Source organism: Tinamus guttatus, unplaced genomic scaffold (assembly GCF_059628265.1).
Source record: "Tinamus guttatus ecotype Peru unplaced genomic scaffold, ASM5962826v1 Tinamus_guttatus_pri_ptg000696l, whole genome shotgun sequence".
Taxonomy (NCBI): Eukaryota; Metazoa; Chordata; class Aves; order Tinamiformes; family Tinamidae; genus Tinamus; species Tinamus guttatus.
The window spans coordinates 450,725-471,661 of record NW_028289230.1 but is presented as its reverse complement, the minus strand read 5'-3'; the positions used below and the strand labels follow the sequence as shown (position 1 = coordinate 471,661).

General features: G+C 40.2%; 1 protein-coding gene across 1 annotated transcript in view; it reads right to left on the bottom strand.

Moving 5' to 3' along the window:
* The window catches only part of LOC104576558 (ubiquitin-associated protein 2), an 87,037-nt gene that overhangs the window by 56,120 nt on the left and 9,980 nt on the right, over positions 1-20,937 (bottom strand). Inside the window, exons 2-6 of the mRNA XM_088536680.1 lie at positions 11,198-11,337; positions 7,304-7,381; positions 5,543-5,653; positions 2,410-2,563; positions 1,090-1,167 (exon numbers count right to left, since the gene is read on the bottom strand). Of these exons, the coding sequence (XP_088392806.1) occupies positions 1,090-1,167; positions 2,410-2,563; positions 5,543-5,653; positions 7,304-7,381; positions 11,198-11,296 (520 nt within the window). The 5' untranslated portion in view covers positions 11,297-11,337. The remainder of the gene's footprint in view (positions 1-1,089; positions 1,168-2,409; positions 2,564-5,542; positions 5,654-7,303; positions 7,382-11,197; positions 11,338-20,937) is intronic.

Here is a 20,937-nt window from a genome sequence, read left to right as displayed (position 1 = left end):
AGAAAAAAAAAGAAAAAAAAAAGGAAAAAAAAGAAAAAAAAAAGAAAAAAGGGAAAAAAAGGGGAAAAAAAGAAAAAAAAAAAAAAAAAAAAAAAAAAGAGAGAGGAGAATTGGGAATTATGCCTGCAGAAAAATTGGCAAGAGCAGAATATGTTTTAAAATTTTTGAGATTATCCCAGGACAGCCTAGTCCCTCTGATGGTCAAACACAGGGCTGGGCTAAAGGGAGCCCTGACAGAAGTAAAGTCGGGTCCGTGTAAGATGATGCTGAGAGACTGGAACATGGGAAAATGGATGGGACCTTTGGACTTGATAACCTGGGAAAAAGGGTATGCTTGTATCATTACAGATGCTGGAACCAGGTGGGTGCCAGCAAAATGGGTGAAACCCTGGCTGGAAGCAAACTTGCATACATCAGATGTAGCAGGCAAACAGCTGGTACCCTAGCGGTGGGAAGTGTGAGCCTGCAGAACATCATGAGAGGAAGAAGTGTCCTGTACTACTAAGCAGGCCTTGCTGGTACAAAAGAAAAAGGGGGAATTGTAGAGGGATGGCTAGAGAGCCGCGTACATGGCTGCCCAGCAGGCCTGCTCAATTCCAGCCTTCAGGTTTCAGTGAAAGAACAAAGGGAGTGCTAACTAGGAGATGAGGAAGTAGACCAAGGTCAGAGGGAATAAAAGAGCTGTTGAACTAAAAGGATGAGCTAAACAAGTAAGGGGGGCTGTAAGGGTCTGAGTTAGATCATTGTCTACCAATTAGGAGCCTGTGTAATTACATCACTAATTGTTAAGAATCATATAAATGTACTGCATGAAAAGCTAATAAACAAAGTCAGTTCCAGCTTCTATGAAGTTGATGTCTGGCATTCCTGACCCGCTCCAAGCTGCAACAATTAATGTCTTTAAGTCATCCTGATATCCATTAATGAAAGGGGGGAGGTAAAGGAACTCCAATTAAAGGTGGCTAGAGTGCTTGTGGAGTCAAAGAACTACTAACAAATGCTTAAAAAGCAGCTTTTGACTAAAGCAGACAAAGCTCCATTTCAGGAAATGGATGCAGTGTTAGCCCCGCACCAATGCCACCATCTCACCTCTCCCGCGGCCACGTTTCCCACGGTCTGAAGGCCTCTCCCCTTGATTGTTGTCCACTCCGTTCTCTTCAGCTCTAACTGTGGAGAGAGAAGAGCTTAAAAGAGGCCTTAGCAACTCGCACATGAGACAATATAACCAGCTGCTTAACTCGAACCCCAAAAGAAAAAGCAAGATTAAAAAGTCAAGACATCTCAGTCTCCCCCACATTCTTTGGCATTTTAGCTACAAGCAATTACAAAAAATAAAATAAGAAAGAAAAAAAAACACACACACACACACACCACAAACAAACAAACAGGAACTAAAGCTGCCCTCACACCATTCTTCCTTGATAACGTGCTGGTTGGTAACAGTGAAAGAATGAAAGAATAAGAAAAACAAATAGTCAAGCTCTTCTTGTGATTACTACATCCCTACACAACTAGTAAAACTTATAAGAACTCTCCTCTCTGTTTAACATTAAGATTCATGACATCTTAGTTGTCACAGCATTTGAATACCTTCCAACCATAAAATAGATGTTGGCTAATGCTCTACACTGTTTTCCTGCTTGCAGGGAAAAGTTCTGCTTCTTTTTTTCTTTCTTCATTTCCATTTTTATTCTCTCAGTGTTTTACAAGGCGCTCATAAGCAATATGTAGAGCTTAGATATTGCCAATAAATTAACTTAGATAAAAAGGAAACACACACGCAATAGTGATCTAATGTGATGCTACCTAACTCGGAAAACATCAACACTCTTTTGGACAATATGTTATTATATCTGTATAAAGTGTAGCAAAATTTTAAATGTTGCAATTCACCAAGAACTTTCTCTGCTGTAGAAAGTCACCTTTGGCTTACTTATATGAGTAATATATGCTAGAGGTTAATAATGCTGCCAGTCTTGTCATTTCCCTGATGAGAATATGAGAACTTTTTCAAGTTCTCCCACTCATAAAAGGAGATGTAGTTAAAGCAGGACTTTTTTTTTTTTTTAATGAAAAAAAATCTGCCACACAGTGACATATTTGCTCTCAAGCACTCTTACAAAGACTCAATTCTAAAACTTAAATAAAAACAGTAATTTGCAGAAGATCAATTAATCAAAAAGATAGAAGTTTAAATTTAAACCAAGTTTGTCTCTGAAAAATATATACACATACCAAAAATTCACGTAGAGAGATCAAGCATACCCATTGCACAAACAACAGGTTATGACTTCAGCAGAGAGCTATAGCTCTGACAGATTTTATTTCATTAAGCATTTCCTCTCAACTCAACCAGTTTCAGCTGCAAGAAAAGTGTCCAAGCCTTTAAAAATAAGCCCCTATACGTACACTCTCGGCCACGGCTGCCTCCTCTTCCCCGTCTGTTGGAACTTCCCCGTCCACGACTCACTTCTCTGTCCCCTCGTTTTTCTCTGTTTTCTTTGTTTTCTGAACTTTCCTTTCCAAGGCTTTTCTTCTTTCCCCCTACAGTCTCCCAAGAAGTCTATTTGGGTAGAATAGAATTAAATACAAAAGTCAAAAACAGAAACAATTCAGCTCTTTATATGCTTCCTCACACCCCTCCAGTTCATTGAAAAAAAAACAGGTATCTGTATAATGCCACACATGTAATACCTAAGAAAACTACACTGATACAAATGGGGGGGCGGGTAAGTAGGCTGGTTTTTTCTTCTTTGTTTGTTTGTTTTTTTGGAGAAGATGAGAGAAACAATTTTTGTAAGTTTAGTTTTCTCTTGGAAGGGGAGGAATCCCACATATATCTGGCTATAATGGATTTCACTAAGTCTCAGCAAATAAAGATTGTGATAAGCTAGACAATTTAAAACCTATGGCTCATCAATCACAGCAAATTCAGGAAAAGCTGCATCTGCAGAAGACAGAGGAGCCAGGTCCAAATATCAGACCTCATCTTAAACGTTAAACTCATCATTAAAATAAATTCAGAGATCATATCAGCAACAGGCATATCTGCAGGAGTCAAAAACAAAATAACTAACACATGCTAAGAATAGGATGACAAGTTGTATATTATGTAATTGAAAGGACAGCCTATTAAGACGTAGCTGGCAAGCAAAGAAGAAAACATTTTCAAACCATTAAAATGGCAGATACATTTATATAAACGTCAGGAGTCTCCACCTCAAGGAGCTTAAAGTATAGATAATACGGTCAAGTGGGGAAATTGCATATGTAAATACAGTACCATCAAATGTGAAGCACTTCATAAAGTCATGACCTCAAGAAAGCAGCTACATCAAAGAAATAGCATGGCTATCAGTAATTTTAGGTCTTGCCTTGCCCTCCTCTCAGTTCAGACAACAAGCTAGGCAAAGACCAGCTAATCTGAGCTGCCTATAACTTCAAAAAACTAATGTTATTGAGAAAGCTGGTGACAAAGCAGTTGACAAATATAAATTCAGTGTTTAAGTGACTCTGAAAGAACATATGCTAGGGATACCACAAGTCTCATTATTTGAAGTAGCATAAGCAAGAAAGAAGGCCAAAATGAGTTTCCAATTTGATCTCCAGAATGACTATGGGTCAACTTTGGTGGACTTTGGACTGTCTGAAAAGTCCTCTTTATTCTAGGTTTAAAGGTTTTAGCCAATAAAATATGGTCAGGCATAAAATGGCTCTTATATTTGCAAAAATTAAACAAGTTAAAGGAAAAAAAAAAAAGTCTTCTGCAAAGGAACACATCCTTCTCTGCTCTCCCCACCAAGCCTCTTGTATCCAAGGTCAGACTGTCACAACTACTGCAAGGAAAAGGTCTTAAAAATTAGCAGTCACACAGAACAAAGCCTTGCAGCTCCCCAAAAACAACTTAAGAGGACAAAACTTGCAGAAAGCACAAGAAATTACAAATAGACATTCTATTACTCCTTGTTTTTCCAGCTCCTCAAATCAGTAGATAAATCCTTCAAATGAGGTTAAGACCCCTCCCCCCCAAAAAAGTTTAAATGCATCGAAACTAATAAAAAGAGATGTTGGAATCTGCATTCAAAACTAGTAGTACCACTGCTACCAAGTTAACATCAAATCCATGGTAAAATTGTTCCGGACTATAATGGCCTTGCAGCAAGCCCTTCAAGTTTGGAGGCCCACACATGGCCATCAAGAATACATGTCTTCATCTGCTGATGAGGACCCTTCTAATTAACGCTTTCTTCCTACCTCAACAAGGCCTTTAATTTCTCTGTTTTGATTTCTAAGCTGCATTTTGTTTTTTGAGGAGCAATGGGTTCTGAAGAACTGTCAAAATGCTGGATATGCTCCTTCTAATTGATAATTGAGTTCAAAAAATTCTTCCATATCATGATCACTTGCAACTATTTGCTAAGCTGAGACAGCATTTACCATTCTTTTTCAACTAGAAAACTATCTTCAACCAGAAAATGACAAATACAAAAAGTACGAGAACACACAAAAATAGCTAGCAAGTTACCAAGATAGATTTTATCAAGGTGAGATGCTCTCTTCTACTCCCCACTTACCTGGCAGCATGTATTTCTGCGCTTTAGATCATCTCAATTCTTAGAAAAGGGGAGGGAAAAGGGAGTCCCCTCAAGCAGAGAGGCATGTCTTCTAGACATTAGCCAGGGGAAGAGGGGCGCTTTCCTCATTAACAATAAGCAAGAATGCATATCCTGAAAAAAACATGAGACACCGAGTGCTCATCAGTTTAAAAAAATATAAAATAAAAAATAAAAAGGAAGTCCAGGTTTCTTTCCTAATTTAGGCGAGATAGAATCTAGTTTGCTTTCTCTGGAATACAGTGAAAATCCTTCCAGCAAAAACTACAAACACACCAAAAAACATGCCTGATACTTTCAGGGATAAAAAATAAATAAAATGCTGTTCTATGCAACACTTTGCTGTTACACACTGTTTTAGAGTTTTCTTTCTGCTCTTCAGTAAGGCCATGCTGATACATAACTTAGTGAAAGCAACTATTTGTCTTATCCTCTTCTCCCTTTAGTAGAGCTTTTAATGCAACCTACAGATGTGGATGTCTCTTCCTACTTCAATAGCTGCAGTGCATACCTACAGAAATAACTTATAACTTATCTGTCTCCCCTTCTAGGTTTATAAAAAATGCTCTTTGTTTCAAATGCACAGCATCCCTTATTCTGGAGCACATCCACAACCCTGAAACATAAGATAGGACAGTATCTGACAGAGCATTCAGTTCTGTAACAGAATTAAAATCATTGCACATAAGTAAAAGCTGGAAAACTCTGCAGGAAACCAGCAGACACCCATCACATTTTCCAAGTTTGGACTATTCTAAGGCATGCACATGATAAAAAAATACCCTGGTCTCCATTTCCTTCAGAGGAATCTGAAAGGCAAGACGGAAATTGAAACCTTCCAAAATACACACATGACTTTCCTGAACAGTTCTTCAAAGTATAAAGGAGCAAGAAACAAAAAGCAGTTTAAGATAAAAGCAAATCCTTACTGTGTCTGAACTTCCTTCCAGCAGTATGTTGATTGCTCTGTTCACATCCCCATTACAGTCATGTAGTGCCACTATGCACTCATCCTGGTTTTTTCCCGTCACTTCCATAAGCTGGCAATAAGAGTCAGACATGTTAAAACATCCAAGCTATCATAAGAAAATAAGTATAAGCACCATGTAGTCTCCAAGAATGTATATTGCTACTGTGTCAAAGACAACTAAAAGCCTAAGTAAAGGTATCTGCATTTTACAGAACTGCTTAGGAGTCAAGCAAGAAACAAGACTAAACACAAATTGTAAAGGAAGGTAAGTACTTTTTTTTTTTTCCCCTCCAGTAAACACCGTCACCACCCAGATGGTGGTATATGAGTATAAAGATGCAAACCACCTGTATAGCTCTAATGCTGTTGTCTCTGCCTCTGTGCCAAACATTCCTCTCCCTATTCTGTTGTGTGAGAACAGCCATAAGGTAAATAATGGCAGAGAACTGATCCATCTGGAAAAGAACCAAGACTGAGGCGGGGGGGGAGGGGGGGTTATTTTTCAGCCAGATCAGCTCCCTCAATCCAATTCAGACAAGGCATAACTGAAAACTGCTTACAGACACCTGGTAGTGAATTAGGTTTTGTGAGCCCAGGATGCACTTCCTGTGGAGTGTAAGATAGATATAATCATAGTGTCTGCTATGGCAAATCCAACAACACCCAGAGGAAAACAATATGAACTAGAAATAAACAAAGGCAAAATGTTGGTGATTTCCTTTGCAGGATTTTTAAGTCTTATCCCTCTTCCCACCAGTAGAGCCATAGTCACTACTGGTCAGGGCTGGAGGCTTCAGGAAGGAATAGAATTTCACCTCTGGCAAAACTGCCATAGCAGCATAAGAAGTTTATAAACGAGAACAACAAAATGCAGTTAGCAGCTCCCCAGATAAAGGTTTTATAAAGGGAAAAATAATAAGCAAGTCAAGAAATCTGTCCCTCTGCTGCGTTCATGTTTCCACACTAATTCTTGCCTCCTTCTAGGTGCATTGCTAAGTTCTACATGAGCTGTGCTGTGTTGACTAGTCTCCTAGGATAAGATCACCAACACCCACAGCAGAGCAAGGAACTGAACTCTCTGCATTGCCAGAGTTAATGATCACTAATATAACCGGCAATAGAAGCTTGAATATCTACACATAAGATTCAGTGCAATACAGAAAATGGTGTGATTAGATTGCATTTTAGCAGTACAATTTTATCACTTTAATTCACAGACAATATTAAAGATTTGGGAGCTCAATTTTTTTGTTTGTTTTGTTTGTAATAAAACTTAAATTCACTTGTAAGCTATAATTAGACTTCGTGGTTTTCCCTGAAAAGCAGCCAAGTAAATTCACTAATAAGGTGACAAATTCTCCTCTTGGGCATTTCAATGCAAACAAGCTGAATATATTTTGTGTTTTGAAGATCTTTAACTGGCAGGACCTTACTAGAGAGATACAGTCTGTAAGAGACATCAGCACAGATGAGCGTGGGCATCATAGCTTGTCTACAAAGAAGAGTACACCAGCATATCCATAAGCCAGAACTCTATTGCTGCAATTTATTATAAACAAACTTTTGTTGTGCAATGAGAGCACCTTTTCCTATTTAAACTTAAGTCATTCTGAAAGTGGTTTAATCTAAATCATAAGCAGCCACTCTAGCTCCAAATTGTAAACTAACTTATGAGTACCATATTGCAGGGCATAAAAATTTTGTACTGTAAGGAACATACTTGTTTCACTTTATCTTCAAAGTCTGCATCATTCTTATCATAGATCATCTGAGCAAGGCGAACCTGTTCTGCTGTTGCCTGAAAAATACAAACATCCAATAAAATTCACAAAAAGTAACAATATATTTTTTAAAGCATCTCTTAACATTGCTATCTTTTTTTCTCCCCCTCTCCTGATCGTCAAAAATAATATAGGGAACATACACAGGGGAAAGAGATTAATATCCTTTCCCCTATACCTAATTTTACTGTCAACAGCTTTTCTGGGACAGCAGAAGTCTCAACACGTTCTATGTTTGGACCACAATTCAAGGTTACTACTTAAAGACGACTTAATCACTTAAAACTTGCTACGGAAGCCTATGCTTTGATATATTACTTCTACTTTTAATTAGCATCTATTATTCCAGATAGATATTATTCTCATCATGAGAAGTGCTTCTGTACAAACTGTATCTCCAACAATTCCTGCCTGACTCCAATAGTGTCAGGACTCCACAGACTTAGAAACTTAATAGGAGGCTGAGTTGTGCCTCAAGATTTTCCCTGTGAACAGCTGCATTTATCTTCTCAATAAGTCATTCATCGGAACACGCTATGGGTGTCCCAAGGAAAAAGCAATCCAAGAACACTAACATACCTCACTATGAAATCTGGCTTTATGTGATATTTGTGGTCTACATGAGCAGCATTCCCAGGAAAATAGCATAGATAACTAGGCCACATGATCCTGGACTTCATTTATTGTCTGCTTAAACAGAAAAAGCTTCTAGCTCTAGCTAGGGGAGAAGGTTGATACTGAAGAGAGAACTAGGATCCCAAATGTAGATTGAGGCATTGAGAAAATTTTCTTCACAGCAAAAGTATCCCAACATCCACTGAAATTCTTGACTAAAAGTATTCATCATTCATAAGGCTTTCCAAGTCTCACTTCAGAGAATACAGCGCCTTGAATGTTCAAGTGACCAACCTCTTCAATCGCTCTGCTTTTGGAGTTTGCTACACCAAGGAGGTGTGGTAGGTCACCAAGTGCAAATGCTGAGAAGAGTCTAAAAATGACTCCCTCACACACCACCAGCTGCTGACTTGCTGAGAAGTGACTGCAGCTGTCCCGGTTCCTTGAGAGAAGTGACATTTGTCATGCTGAGAGGCAACATTCCAAGACAATTACTATGTTTGTAACCGAGTTAAGCTCTCTACTACTACACATTTTCCAAGTGTCCTGTTGATGGCTTCATACATCAGCTGGTGACATAAATGGGACTGCTCTGGAATTCCCCACTCCAGGCCTTGTGCTACACCTACACTGAAGCATCCCGGGCAGCACTCGGAGCAATGAACTGCTTACTCAGTGTCTGTTAAGAGCTCAGTAGAGAACAGAAAGAAATGGTCTGTCCTTTTCTGAATTAAGCCATATTATATCCTCTCACTCAAACTTCAGGCTCCCCAGATCTATCACAGCTGCTAAACCGGTGAAGAGATCTCTTTTAAAGGTATCCATTGTAAAAAAAAAAAAAAAAAAAAAAAAAATTGGACAATGTGATTTCTGTATATGACAGCATATTTGACCAGAAAAAAGTCATTAAATGTCATTTTTATTAACATAGTATTTTTAAGTAAGTTCATATTAGAAGATAAAAATATACAAATTTTATAACAATTTATGAAACATGCAACAGTATCTCCATTTTTCCCATACAGAGACACTGCAAACACAAATAGGTCCAGCAGTATCAGTATTTATGACAGTGAATTACACCACCCACCAGGAGATGAAATTTAAGGGGGGGGGGGGGGGGGGCACGCGCACAGCAGCACACAGGGCAGGAAAAAAAAAAAAAAAAAAAAAACAAATTTTTGCTACATAAACACACACGCACAACCCCCAAAACATTGTCGAAAAACTTTTCTTCTTTCCCCAATGACTAGTTCGCCTTTATTTTTAAGGCATCAGCTTAACAACTAACATTGTATCATTCTGGACAATGCTGTGATCAAATTTTATTTGTGACTAAGAAAATGCTATCACTTAAGACAGCTAGAACATTACTCACACTTCGCAAGAAATGTAATCTTTCAGTATAACCAAAATAAGGAGAATTTTTAATTTACTTACAACCATCAGAAGACAAAAGCGAGGAAAACAAAGTGACAATGATACACCCAAATACTATATACAATATTTATTATCCAAAAGTAATGGAAAAAATGCTATGTCATTTCTTAAATAACCAAAATTATGATCAATGTAACCCTTAAGCCCCCACTTGAGAAAGCAACACACTTCTAGATTCAGAAAGAAGAAATCAATGGCAACCAAACAATAAAATCCCACATATTGCTAATGATAAAGCTTGTCTAAGCAGAAATGTCTACATGATACCTAAAAAATAAAAAGCATGATGCACTGAAACATACTAGTTGTATACTAAATAGCATCTTCTCCATTCAATTGATCAAACAAGTATTCATTATGCAAAGGGAGGAGATGAAAAAAAAAAAAAAAAAAATCAGACAATGCAGGAATGCTGTTGGCCATAATGCTTGGAATCACTCAATCATGCAGGTTTGAAAGGACCTCCCGCCTGCAGATCCCTTCAGAGGGGGGTTGCTGCTTTGGGCCTCATCTAGTCAAGTTTTAAACATCTCCATAGACAGAAATATCATAACTTCTGTAATGTACATGTATTCCTGCACTGAACCGCCTGTTCAGTAAACCATTATTTTTCTTTTAACAGCTGGAATTTCCCATGTTCCAGCTCAGACCATTGCCTCTGAGTCTGACTCCATCTTCTCTACACCCTGTCATAAGGCATCTGGCTAGAGGATTAAGCTCTTGCCTTTGTTCTGTCCTCTTATGGCTGAACTAGCCCATTTTCCTCACCCTTCCCTCATTCTGTGCTCCAGCCACAAGCCATCTTGGCAGCCCTTAACTGGACTTGCAAATGCAAAAAAAAGCAAACAAACAGACGGAAGATTCACTTCTCAACCCGCTTGCTACACTCCTGCGATCTTAGGTGTTACTGAACAAAAACAATTCAACTGCTTATGTTGAAAGTGACTTTCTAAATCACTTCTGTTCATATAGTGAATACTATATGCAACATTACAGGAGCCCCTGCATGTTAAAGATGAGTCTAAAAAACCATAAAAGACCACTTCTAGAGGGAAGCACCTCTAGACTGATGCATTCTCTGCCAGCAGAGAACTAAGGCAATTCTTGAATTGTATCCAATTTGGAGAAGTATCTGACAACAGAATAACAAGTTGCCAGGAGCAAAATAATTTCACATCTTCTGTAACCCTGAAAGACACAGAACTTAGCTACCATGTTGCTGTGTCAGGATGACAGCTTAATTTCAGTCTCATCAATACTGAAAACAGGCTTTTTTTTAATCCACTAATGGACCTTCTTCATCATTTTGCTTTCTGTGAAGACACTGCACAAGAAGTTCAGAATTTCACAACTTGCAGTTATGCTGAATCATGCTGTGCAGCATGGGACCCATCCTGCAGAAAGCTTTTCCCACCCACTTCAATTCCTGTAGCAATGAGAAATCTTCTAGCACCACGAGGCTAGCATGGAAAGAGTTGAAATCTGAGTACATCGATGCCACCAGACAAAAATCTTGACATAAGCACAGGCATAGAAATCCTCCCTGATGGGGAATATTGCTGAAGAACACAAAATTCAGTTAGAGACAAGAATACAAGACCAAGTAAATCCTGTGTTGGGTTACCAAGCATTTAAAATAAGTTATCAAACATGCTCTTCCAAATAAACTACGGAAAGACCCCTCCTCTTCTTTTCTTAGTTTTTTATAACTTATGGAAGAAGTACATATTATTAATCGATTACTCCCGAAATGAGAAAGATTATATAGCAGCACATACCTGTACTACTTGTTTCTGTGGTTGTGTTGGCTGTGTGGCTGAAGTCTGTGTTTTATCCCGAGTGCCCCGGGTACGTTCACTGCCCACCGAAGTCATCATATACAGTATATACAAAACAATGTATGTACAAAATAAAAAATCTGAAAGAAAAAACTCTGAGTTAGAACAGGGTACAGATTCAATATTCTGGTAATACAACAGTGCAGCAGATTCAATGTGTATTCCATGCAGAAGCTCCCGAGAAATCAACTTAAATACACTGTTATTGGATTTATTGCACAGTCTTTATAGTAAAGAAAAAATGCAGAGCATAACAGCATCTTTAGCCGATGTGGATGTCCCTAGATCTGTACGTCCAGACTACATTTAAAACTCACATTTTTCCAGTTATTTAAGATTCAGACTTTCCTATCTGCGAGTCTGCTGAAATTTCAGCTCCAGCTGTATCACTCCTTAAGTTTCTGTAACACCTATCTTGTTTTGACACTTGGAATTTTACCATGCTCATGCCCACTCCAAACACTCCTGCGAAGACCTGCCAGGCAGCATCATCTGGAATACGGCGTTTCTGCTCTTCCCCATCATTAAACTCTTTTCTTGCACTTTTAAGGAGGTCATGGCCAGTGTCCACTCTTAATGCTTGGCCTCATTTGTAACAGAAACGATAATCCTTGCCTTTAAATCAAGCTTCTGTAGCCAATATTCCAGTATTATTTTGTATTCTTGAGTTTTTTTTTTCATATTTAAAACTTGCTAGCACCTTGTTTTACACATACCTTTGTGGCATGATCATAAAGAAAAGCTCAAACCCAAAAGCCACACACACATACTAGCGTAACCCTGTTATTTTATGTACGCACCAGTCATTCTAATGCATCTCCTACCACTACAAGTACTTTGAAACAAGAAATGTATCACTCCCCAGTGTTTGTACAGCATTTAATACAAGATTAACTGATGAATATGGTTTATGCAAGCTGTAATAACTGAAAACAGATTTCTCAATCAACCAGAACAGTTGTAGCCAACATCCTGGTTTCTGTCTCCACACCACTGACAAGTGAGACTGTGTGTTTAGGGAACTCAAGTCAACCTGCAAGGTACACCTGGGTCCAAAGAGATGCGCAAGGAGGAAAGACCTTTTGCTACAGCCCCAACGAAAGAACTGGCCTCAGCATGCAACTCCCCAGGATAAGCAGCTCTCCTGCAAGTTGGTATCGCAGTTTAATACACATGAAAGCTTAGACACAAAGCTACAAGGACTGCAGGGACAGGGGTGTGTTCAATGGCAATTGGATGTTCATAAATAACATACACTGAAGTGAACTCGAGCAGTTACACTGAAGTGAACTCGAGCAGTTACGTGCCAAAATTAAAGCTGCACTGACATGCTATATTTTAAATATTGATTCACAAGGCTCATGAGTCTCACATAGAAATCCAAAAGCTCATTAATCCCACTATGATCCAAAAACCCTCAATTTGCAGATACATTTTCATTGACCAAAACTGAGCTCTGACATTGAAATTATTTATGTGATAGTTAAAGGGTTCAATACAGTGCAAGGAGAAAGTCTATTTCCATGAACTCTTGCATATTTAACAAGAAAAGGTCTGCCTTCACCAGGAACTGCCTGTAGTATGATCTAATAGGAACACAGTGTTTCTTCAGCTTTATAAATACCTTCACTAAAGCCGCTCTGCTCTTAAGGTAGTCTAACTTCGTTGTCTTCCAGACCCCAGAACAAACAAACCTTTATGGCACCGCATTCAACACCCCAAAAGACAGATACAATCAGGAGAGATGTAATTCAAGCTCATCTGACAAAATGTTCCAAGGAAAGCAAAATATCAAGTAGTTTTGGTGACATTCTACACAAAGTTCAATATTTATCACAAACTTTCTGGTCATGGCTCTCCACTGGTGTTTCAAACACATCTGGTCAAGTCCTCAGTTGAGTCTACAGTAAAAAATAGTTTCTCTTTGTGTTAAAATGTGTTTTGTAAGCTATGATGCCTAGACTTCCAAAGTCCTAGGCCTAACTTAAGTTTATGTACACTAATTATGACCTTGGAAAACTTCTGTTTGTTTCTGAAAGCAGTCAGTGGGCTCATCACCACTTGGAAAGGAACCATGAAAAAAGTCCTGAACAAAGAACTCGACAAAGAATACTAAGTTCTCTCTCCGAAAGACAAGCTAAGGCTACAAGGATGATCAGGGGCCTGGAACATCTGCCCTATGAGGAGAGGCTGAGGGAGCTGGGCCTGTTCAGCTTGGAGAAGAAAAGGCTGAGAGGGGACCTGATCAGTGTCTATAAGTACCTCAAGGGAGGCAGTGAAGAGGATGGTGCTGGCCTCTCTTCACTGGTGGCCACCGACAGAACTAGAGGTAATGGCCACAAACTGAAGCACCAAAAGTTCCACAGGAACTTAAGGAAAAATTTCTTGACAGTGAGGGTGACAGAGGCCTGGAACAGGCTGCCCAGAGAGGTTGTGGAGTCTCCTTCTCTGGAGATCTTCAAAACCCGCTTGGATGCAGTCCTGTGCCACGTGCTCTAGGTGACCCTGCGTGTGCAGGGGGGTTGGACTAGATGACCTCTAGAGGTCCCTTCCAACCTTAAGTATTCTATGATGGTTTCAAATAAGATTGCCCAGATTTGCCCCATTTTGATTGAAAACATACCAAAAAATTGTAACTCCATTTACTCTCAATTTGTTGATCATTTCTAAATCAAGATCACGTTTAAATAGATTATGGTGCCTAAAAAAATCAGCTTAGATTTCAAATACCTATTTCTCTACTCACACTACACAAAGCTACGCTAAGTACCAAAATCCACATTGTAGACATGGTTGAGATTTTCCACCTCTGATACCCAGGCACCATATGCTTCCTGCACAGGATGATGCTCCTATGTCACATCTATTTAAGCTATGCTTATTTCTCAGAGTAGACAGAAGGAGAAAAGCACACAAACATTTGAAACGCTACTAAACGACGACGACGAGCAGCAAGATCAGTTTGTCAATGGGAGGAAGGCCAAACCACCTTATAACAGGAGCTCTAGAGAAGATCCTAATCTTGCTGACCACATAATCCATGACAACAGAAGTTGGTTAAGGGGTTGAAGTAGCAACCAAAAGCCGAAGTGAGAGTCCTTTTGGGGAGCAGTGCGGACTCCCACTTGCTTCAGACAACTGCACAATCAGCACAATCTACTATTGAAATGACTTTACCCCACTACTGATGGTGCATTAACCAAAGAAACATTGAATCATAGAATGCTTAAGGTTGGAAGGGACCTCTAGAGGTCATCTAGTCCAACCCCCCTGCACACGCAGGGTCACCTAGAGCACGTGGCACAGGGCGGCATCCAAGCGGGTTTTGAAGATCTCCAGAGAAGGAGACTCCACAACCTCTCTGGGCAGCCTGTTCCAGGCCTCTGTCACCCTCACTGTCAAGAAATTTTTCCTTAAGTTCCTGTGGAACTTCTGGCGCTTCAGTTTGTGGCTGTTTCCTCTAATTCTGTCAGTGGCCACTAGTGAAGAGAGGCCAGCACCATCCTCCTCACTCCCTCCCTTGAGGTACTTATAGACACTGATCAGGTCCCCTCTCAGCCTTCTCTTCTCCAGGCTGAACAGGCCCAGCTCCCTCAGCCTCTCCTCATAGGGCAGATGTTCCAGGCCCCTGATCATCCTTGTGGCCCTGCGCTGGACTCTCTCCAGCAGCTCCACATCCCTCTTGTACTGTGGAGCCCAGAACTGGACACAATACTCCAGATGCGGCCTCACCAGGGCTGAGTAGAGGGGCAGGATCCCCTCCCTCGATCTGCTGGAGACGCTCTTCTTAATGCACCCCAGGATCCCATTGGCCTTCTTGGCCACGAGGGCACACTGCTGCCTCATGGTCAACTTGTCGTCCACCATGACACCCAGGTCCCTCTCTGCAGAGCTGCTCTCCAGAAGGTCTGTCCCCAGCCTGTACTGGTGTCGGGGGTAATTCCTCCCCACATTGAAAGCACCTTAACTATTTTGGTGAAACTGTACATCCTACTAATGCATTGGCAGGTAGAGGTGGGCAGGCACCCACTGCTTTCACAGTAGCACTATGACTACAACTTTGACTATTAACTGGGCTATTATTAAAGATGGGGCTGGACAAAAACACCTCCTCACTCACCTACCAGCTTCTGTGCTCTGATCCTCAATACACAAGTTCCTCAGCAACAGCTTACACTTGACCTTGGAGGCACATTGCAACTCCCCCTAAGCAGCTACAACAGCTGTATTTTGAAGAAACTGATACATGTTAAATCAGAACCTCAGAGCATCAGCAAAAAAGGAAGAGAAAGGATTAAGAAAAAGACAAAAAGACAAAAAGACAGTGGACTTTCCAAAATTGTTGTGTAAAGAAGCACAAGACTGCTAGAAGTCTTTCTTACCCTGAAGTGAAATCCAGGGCCTCCAGAGGGAATTCAACTTTCAAGATTTCCCCATAAAGCAAATGCCTGTACTTTAAAATGGAAAGCAGTGGAGGCATTTAATGAGAAATCATCTCAAGTCTCAAGATTTGTCATCTTAGTGTTTCTGTCTACGTAAGTTTAGCCCAAGAACACACTACAACAACAGCAGATACACCAGATGGACCATTGCATCACAAACCAGCATCAGACCCATGATGGAATGGCAATGGGCAGGTCGGTTTCCAGAAGGGTACCCGAGTGTTGCTACCTCAATGCCCAATCTCTCTGAAGAGACCAAATCCCTTCCTCAAAAGTCTCCGTGTTGCCTTATTCAGCACATTTACTTCAGTTTTTGCTTTGGATTTTAGAAGGAAAGGAGAAACGCAAACAATCAAAGGACAAGTCGATTCATATCAACACAGCAAAGAAGCTTTTTAAATTGATATTAATTCTTTCTTCAATCTTATGTTTAAATTTTCTTGGGCAACACAGTCTAGTCCTTTTTGGAGTCAAGATAAGCCATAAAAACTAAAGACAGGCCTAAATACAAATTCACCTGCCAATGTGGCTGGATGAATGAGAGAATCTACTGTGAAACAGCCCAGGTCCCACACACTGCTTGGGTTTCTGGAATCTTTCTTAAGTTAAATATTCACTTCCATCAGCTGAACAAAATAACTTCAATTCTTCTGATTCTTCTCCTGAGGCAAACACACAAAAATTATTTTCTTGACTCTCAGGACAAGGAGCTGTGATAACACTGTGCAGAGCTCTCTGAACACCCCAAAAGTATTTCTTTTTTATTCTCTAACTACAAAAACTATTCAGTCAATTTCTTGACATGACAAGGCTGGGAAAATGCTGTAGAGCACTGCCTCATGATGACGTGACTGCAGTACATGTACAGTGAGCCCAGATTTTATTACGAGCTTTGAACTGAATACCTATACAGCTCTGGCATGACATGATCTTGAAGGAGGACAGGGGAGAAAAATTGCATCTTCAAAGCATCAATACAATGCATTTCCTGTAAGAACTGCTGCCTGAGATCCTCACCATCTTTATTATTACTTGAAAGCAGAAAACAGTTCGCAGAAGTCACATCTCCAGGAGGGGTGCTGTTTACTCAATGCTTGTATTCCCCTAAGCCAACAATACCCAATCTGAACTCGTGGAAGGGTTCCTACGTTCTCATTTTATGTTCTTCTACAGCAAATATGAACAACATTGATGACCAAGGGCAGACTGTCACTGGCAAAACACCCCAGAGAGATATTATCCTCCCTGTGCTCTCAGGATTCACCAAGAGAAAAGCACTGCTGAGAGCAGGACGTTCTCAGGCTGTCCTGGATATCTCTCTCAGCTGTCGATTAAGCACATCTGGATGAAGGATAAAACTTCACATTTGGCTTTTCATCACTTCCATTGCTGTTGCCCCACTAGTTCTTAGTCTACATCTCGTGCCCCCAAAAATGCACAGATGCAAGTTAAACAGTATTCCAAAACCCCACTTAGAATTTCCTATAATATACAAAATTAGTTAATACTAAAACCCATCTTATCTTCATTGGTAGGTAATTTAGTTCATAAAACACTTCCAAAATGCACTTGCCTAAACCTGTTCTACTAAACAAATGCCCTTCAAAAGCAGATCAATAATATCAGGTTTAAACATAAAATATTTTCCTATTCTAAAATATATCACACAATCAATAAGTGAGGTAACCTTAGCACTCCCAGGGATGATACTGCTTTACAACTGTTTACCTAAACACTCTACAACCATCTCTACATTCACTATCACAAAGACAGGGGCAAATTTTGAGCTCAAATGGTTCAAGAAAATTTATTTTATTTTCCAAGCTTTAAAAAAGTTTTAAAAGGCAAAGCTTTATAATAAAGGTGACCAACTGTCACCTTCAGCCCTAGCACAAAACGAACATATGTGCTTCAAGTTATGAATTCTCTCTCCTGTTAGCAAAGCCTGATGAATAAGCAACTGCATACTGATTACCAAGGTTAAAATCCAAAGCTGTTACTTAAATTACTACTTTCCAGTGGATCCAATGAATCTATAAATTGCTAGCAATGCACTTATGATCTACAACAATCGTTTTAAATCAAGGGAAAAAGAATCAGAAAAAAAGACACATTAGCAAACCATTCCTTTGTAAAATACTTTAGGACTGGAAAAACAACCCAAAAACTCTGAAAAGAAGGAAAGAAACCAAGAGTTTATTTTAAGGATTAGTATACCTAAGCAAATGTTAAAAAGAGAAGGAAAAAAAAATACACAAATAGATTCTACCAACAATAAAAAAACAGACCACAATGTTTTGGAAGACAAAGAAGTGCTCATAGTATTCAGAAGACTGGAGACAGACAGAATCCAGTTACATACCCAAAGCCCCCTAACAAGAATGATACTGAAAGGAGACTAACCAGTGCATGTCACATAAAACAGTAACATGACTGAAATTATTCAAAAATCTAGCTTTACAATATCATTTTTTGGCATTACCCCAGTGTTTCTGCATTATAGCTGTGTAAAATGGGAATCACATTTTAGCATATGCTAGTGATTTCCCTAGTGTCTATCTAAAACTGCCAACTAGACACAATAAACATCCCATGGCCTTTCTTCACAGCTTATAAATAAGTATTCAATCTTAAGAAACAACAAGAGTCCTTATTCATAAAGAAAACTTCTGAAGGAAGACGCAATTTCTCCACATTTAACCTTGTCCAAGGGAAAATCATGCTTGACTAACCTGATAGCCTTCTATGATGAAATGACCGGCTGGATAGATGAGGGGAGAGCGGTGGATGTCGTCTATCTCGACTTCACCAAGGCTTTTGACACCGTCCCTCACAACATCCTCCTGGGCAAGCTCCAGCAGTGTGGGTTGGATGAGTGCACAGTGAGGTGGATTAGGAACTGGCTGGATGGCAGAGCTCAGAGGGTGGTGATCAGCGGTGCAGAGTCTAGTTGGAGGCCTGTAGCTAGCGGGGTCCCCCAGGGGTCAGTCCTCGGTCCAGTCCTGTTCAATTTATTCATCAATGACCTGGATGAAGGCACAGAGTGCTCCCTCAGCAAGTTTGCTGATGATACCAAACTGGGAGGAGTAGCCGATACCCCAGAGGGCTGCGCTGCCATCCAGAGGGACCTGGACAGACTGGACAACTGGGCGGTGAAAAACCTCATGAAATTCAACAAGGCCAAGTGCAAGGTCCTGCACCTGGGGAGGAATAACCCCAGACACCAGGACAGGCAGGGGACCGACCTTCTGGAGGGCAGCTCTGCAGAGAGGGACCTGGGTGTCATGGTGGATGACAAGTTGACCATGAGGCAGCAGTGTGCCCTCGTGGCCAAGAAGGCCAATGGGATCCTGGGGTGCATTAAGAAGAGCGTCTCCAGCAGGTCGAGGGAGGGGATCCTGCCCCTCTACTCAGCCCTGGTGAGGCCGCATCTGGAGTATTGTGTCCAGTTCTGGGCCCCACAGTACAAGAGGGATGTGGAGCTGCTGGAGAGAGTCCAGCGCAGGGCCACAAGGATGATCAGGGGCCTGGAACATCTGCCCTATGGGGAGAGGCTGAGGGAGCTGGGCCTGTTCAGCCTGGAGAAGAGAAGGCTGAGAGGGGATCTAATCAGTGTCTATAAGTACCTCAAGGGAGGGAGTGAGGAGGATGGTGCTGGCCTCTCTTCAGTGGTGGTCACAGACAGAACTAGAGGTAATGGCCAGAAACTGAAACACCAAAAGTTCCACAGGAACTTAAGGAAAAATTTCTTGACAGTGAGGGTGACAGAGCCCTGGAACAGGCTGCCCAGAGAGGTTGTAGAGTCTCCTTCTCTGGAGATCTTCAAAACCCGCTTGGACGCAGTCCTGTGCCACGTGCTCTAGGTGACCCTGCGTGTGCAGGGGGGTTGGACTAGATGATCTCTAGAGGTCCCTTCCAACCTTAAGCATTCTATGATTCTATGAATATAAAAGCAAACACTAGGTAAGCCTTAACCTACAATGTGTGCTAAAAACATCATTATATCAACTTTTGAACTCGAGCTTTGCAGTTTGGTAGCAAATCCAAAAAGCCAAGACACCTTTTCTATAACTGCAGAGAACCTTACTTCTTAAGCTAGACAGTCACAAAACATACACAGTAAAAAAAAAAAAAAAAAAAATCACGTATTCAGGAAAAATTAAAGAAAACAAAGCCTCAAAGAAAATGTTTCTTTTAAATATAAGCAGGATATTCTAAAATATTTTTTTATGATTTTTTCCAAGATTATATTTTTCACAAGAGAACGCACTTTTTTTTTTTACATATACCATTCTAAATTAAAAAAAAAAAAAAAAAACACACACACACAGAAACCACAATTTAAGTCAGTATTAAAAGCTGCTTTCCTTATCAATCTTATACTTCCAGTATGTCTAAAATCTTGTTGAAAACTCATGGTGTTTGGTTAAGTGAAAACTTTCACGAAGTTCTTTGTTTGAACTTTCTTTCAGGGGCCCAGAAAGAAGCAGTCTCACAGAGAACTGAAAAACATGAGCAATCCTGGGTTTTTCTGCCAATTGTGGACCACTCCTTCTACAGCCTTGACCAGGGCTAGTGTTTGGCATATCTTTAAACAATGCTTTATTCATTTCCTTTAACATTAATCTTTGTGCTAACCTGCTTCAGTTGGGAAACTTGGCTTTTTGGTTTTATTCCAAGTTTTTCCAATAGGATTTTTGGGTATCATTTTCCTCAATGTAACAACTCCTCAACTTGGCGTTGTGCAAAAATTCACATATTATTGTTCCATCTTTCTAGAGTTCCAAATGAGGCCAGCTGTAGCACTGATCTAGACCCAAACGATACACAACTATCCAAAGAAATGAATGACTAACAACCATCTGTACAACTGCAAACACACAACATACTACAAAGAAGAATTTAAAGCTAAGAACAGGAAAAGATTAATTCAGACTCTTCTTATATGTTCAATAAGAACCAAGTTGAATGGAAATTTATCTCCCACTTCCTTAACTTTCTAACAGAACCACAGAAGACAGACAAGCTGCTCACCTGTAACTTCAAATTGACCAAACTTTTAATGAATATAATTCAGTATTTATTTTCTCTCCAACTTGAGTGGGGGAAAAACGAGACTTCTTGTAGATGCAGACTCACTATGCACACCCTCCACCCCCAAATTCACCTTTCCTCTGCAAGTCTTGACCGACTTGAACATCATTTGGCTGCCCTGCAATCTGTATTTCCAGGAGCAGG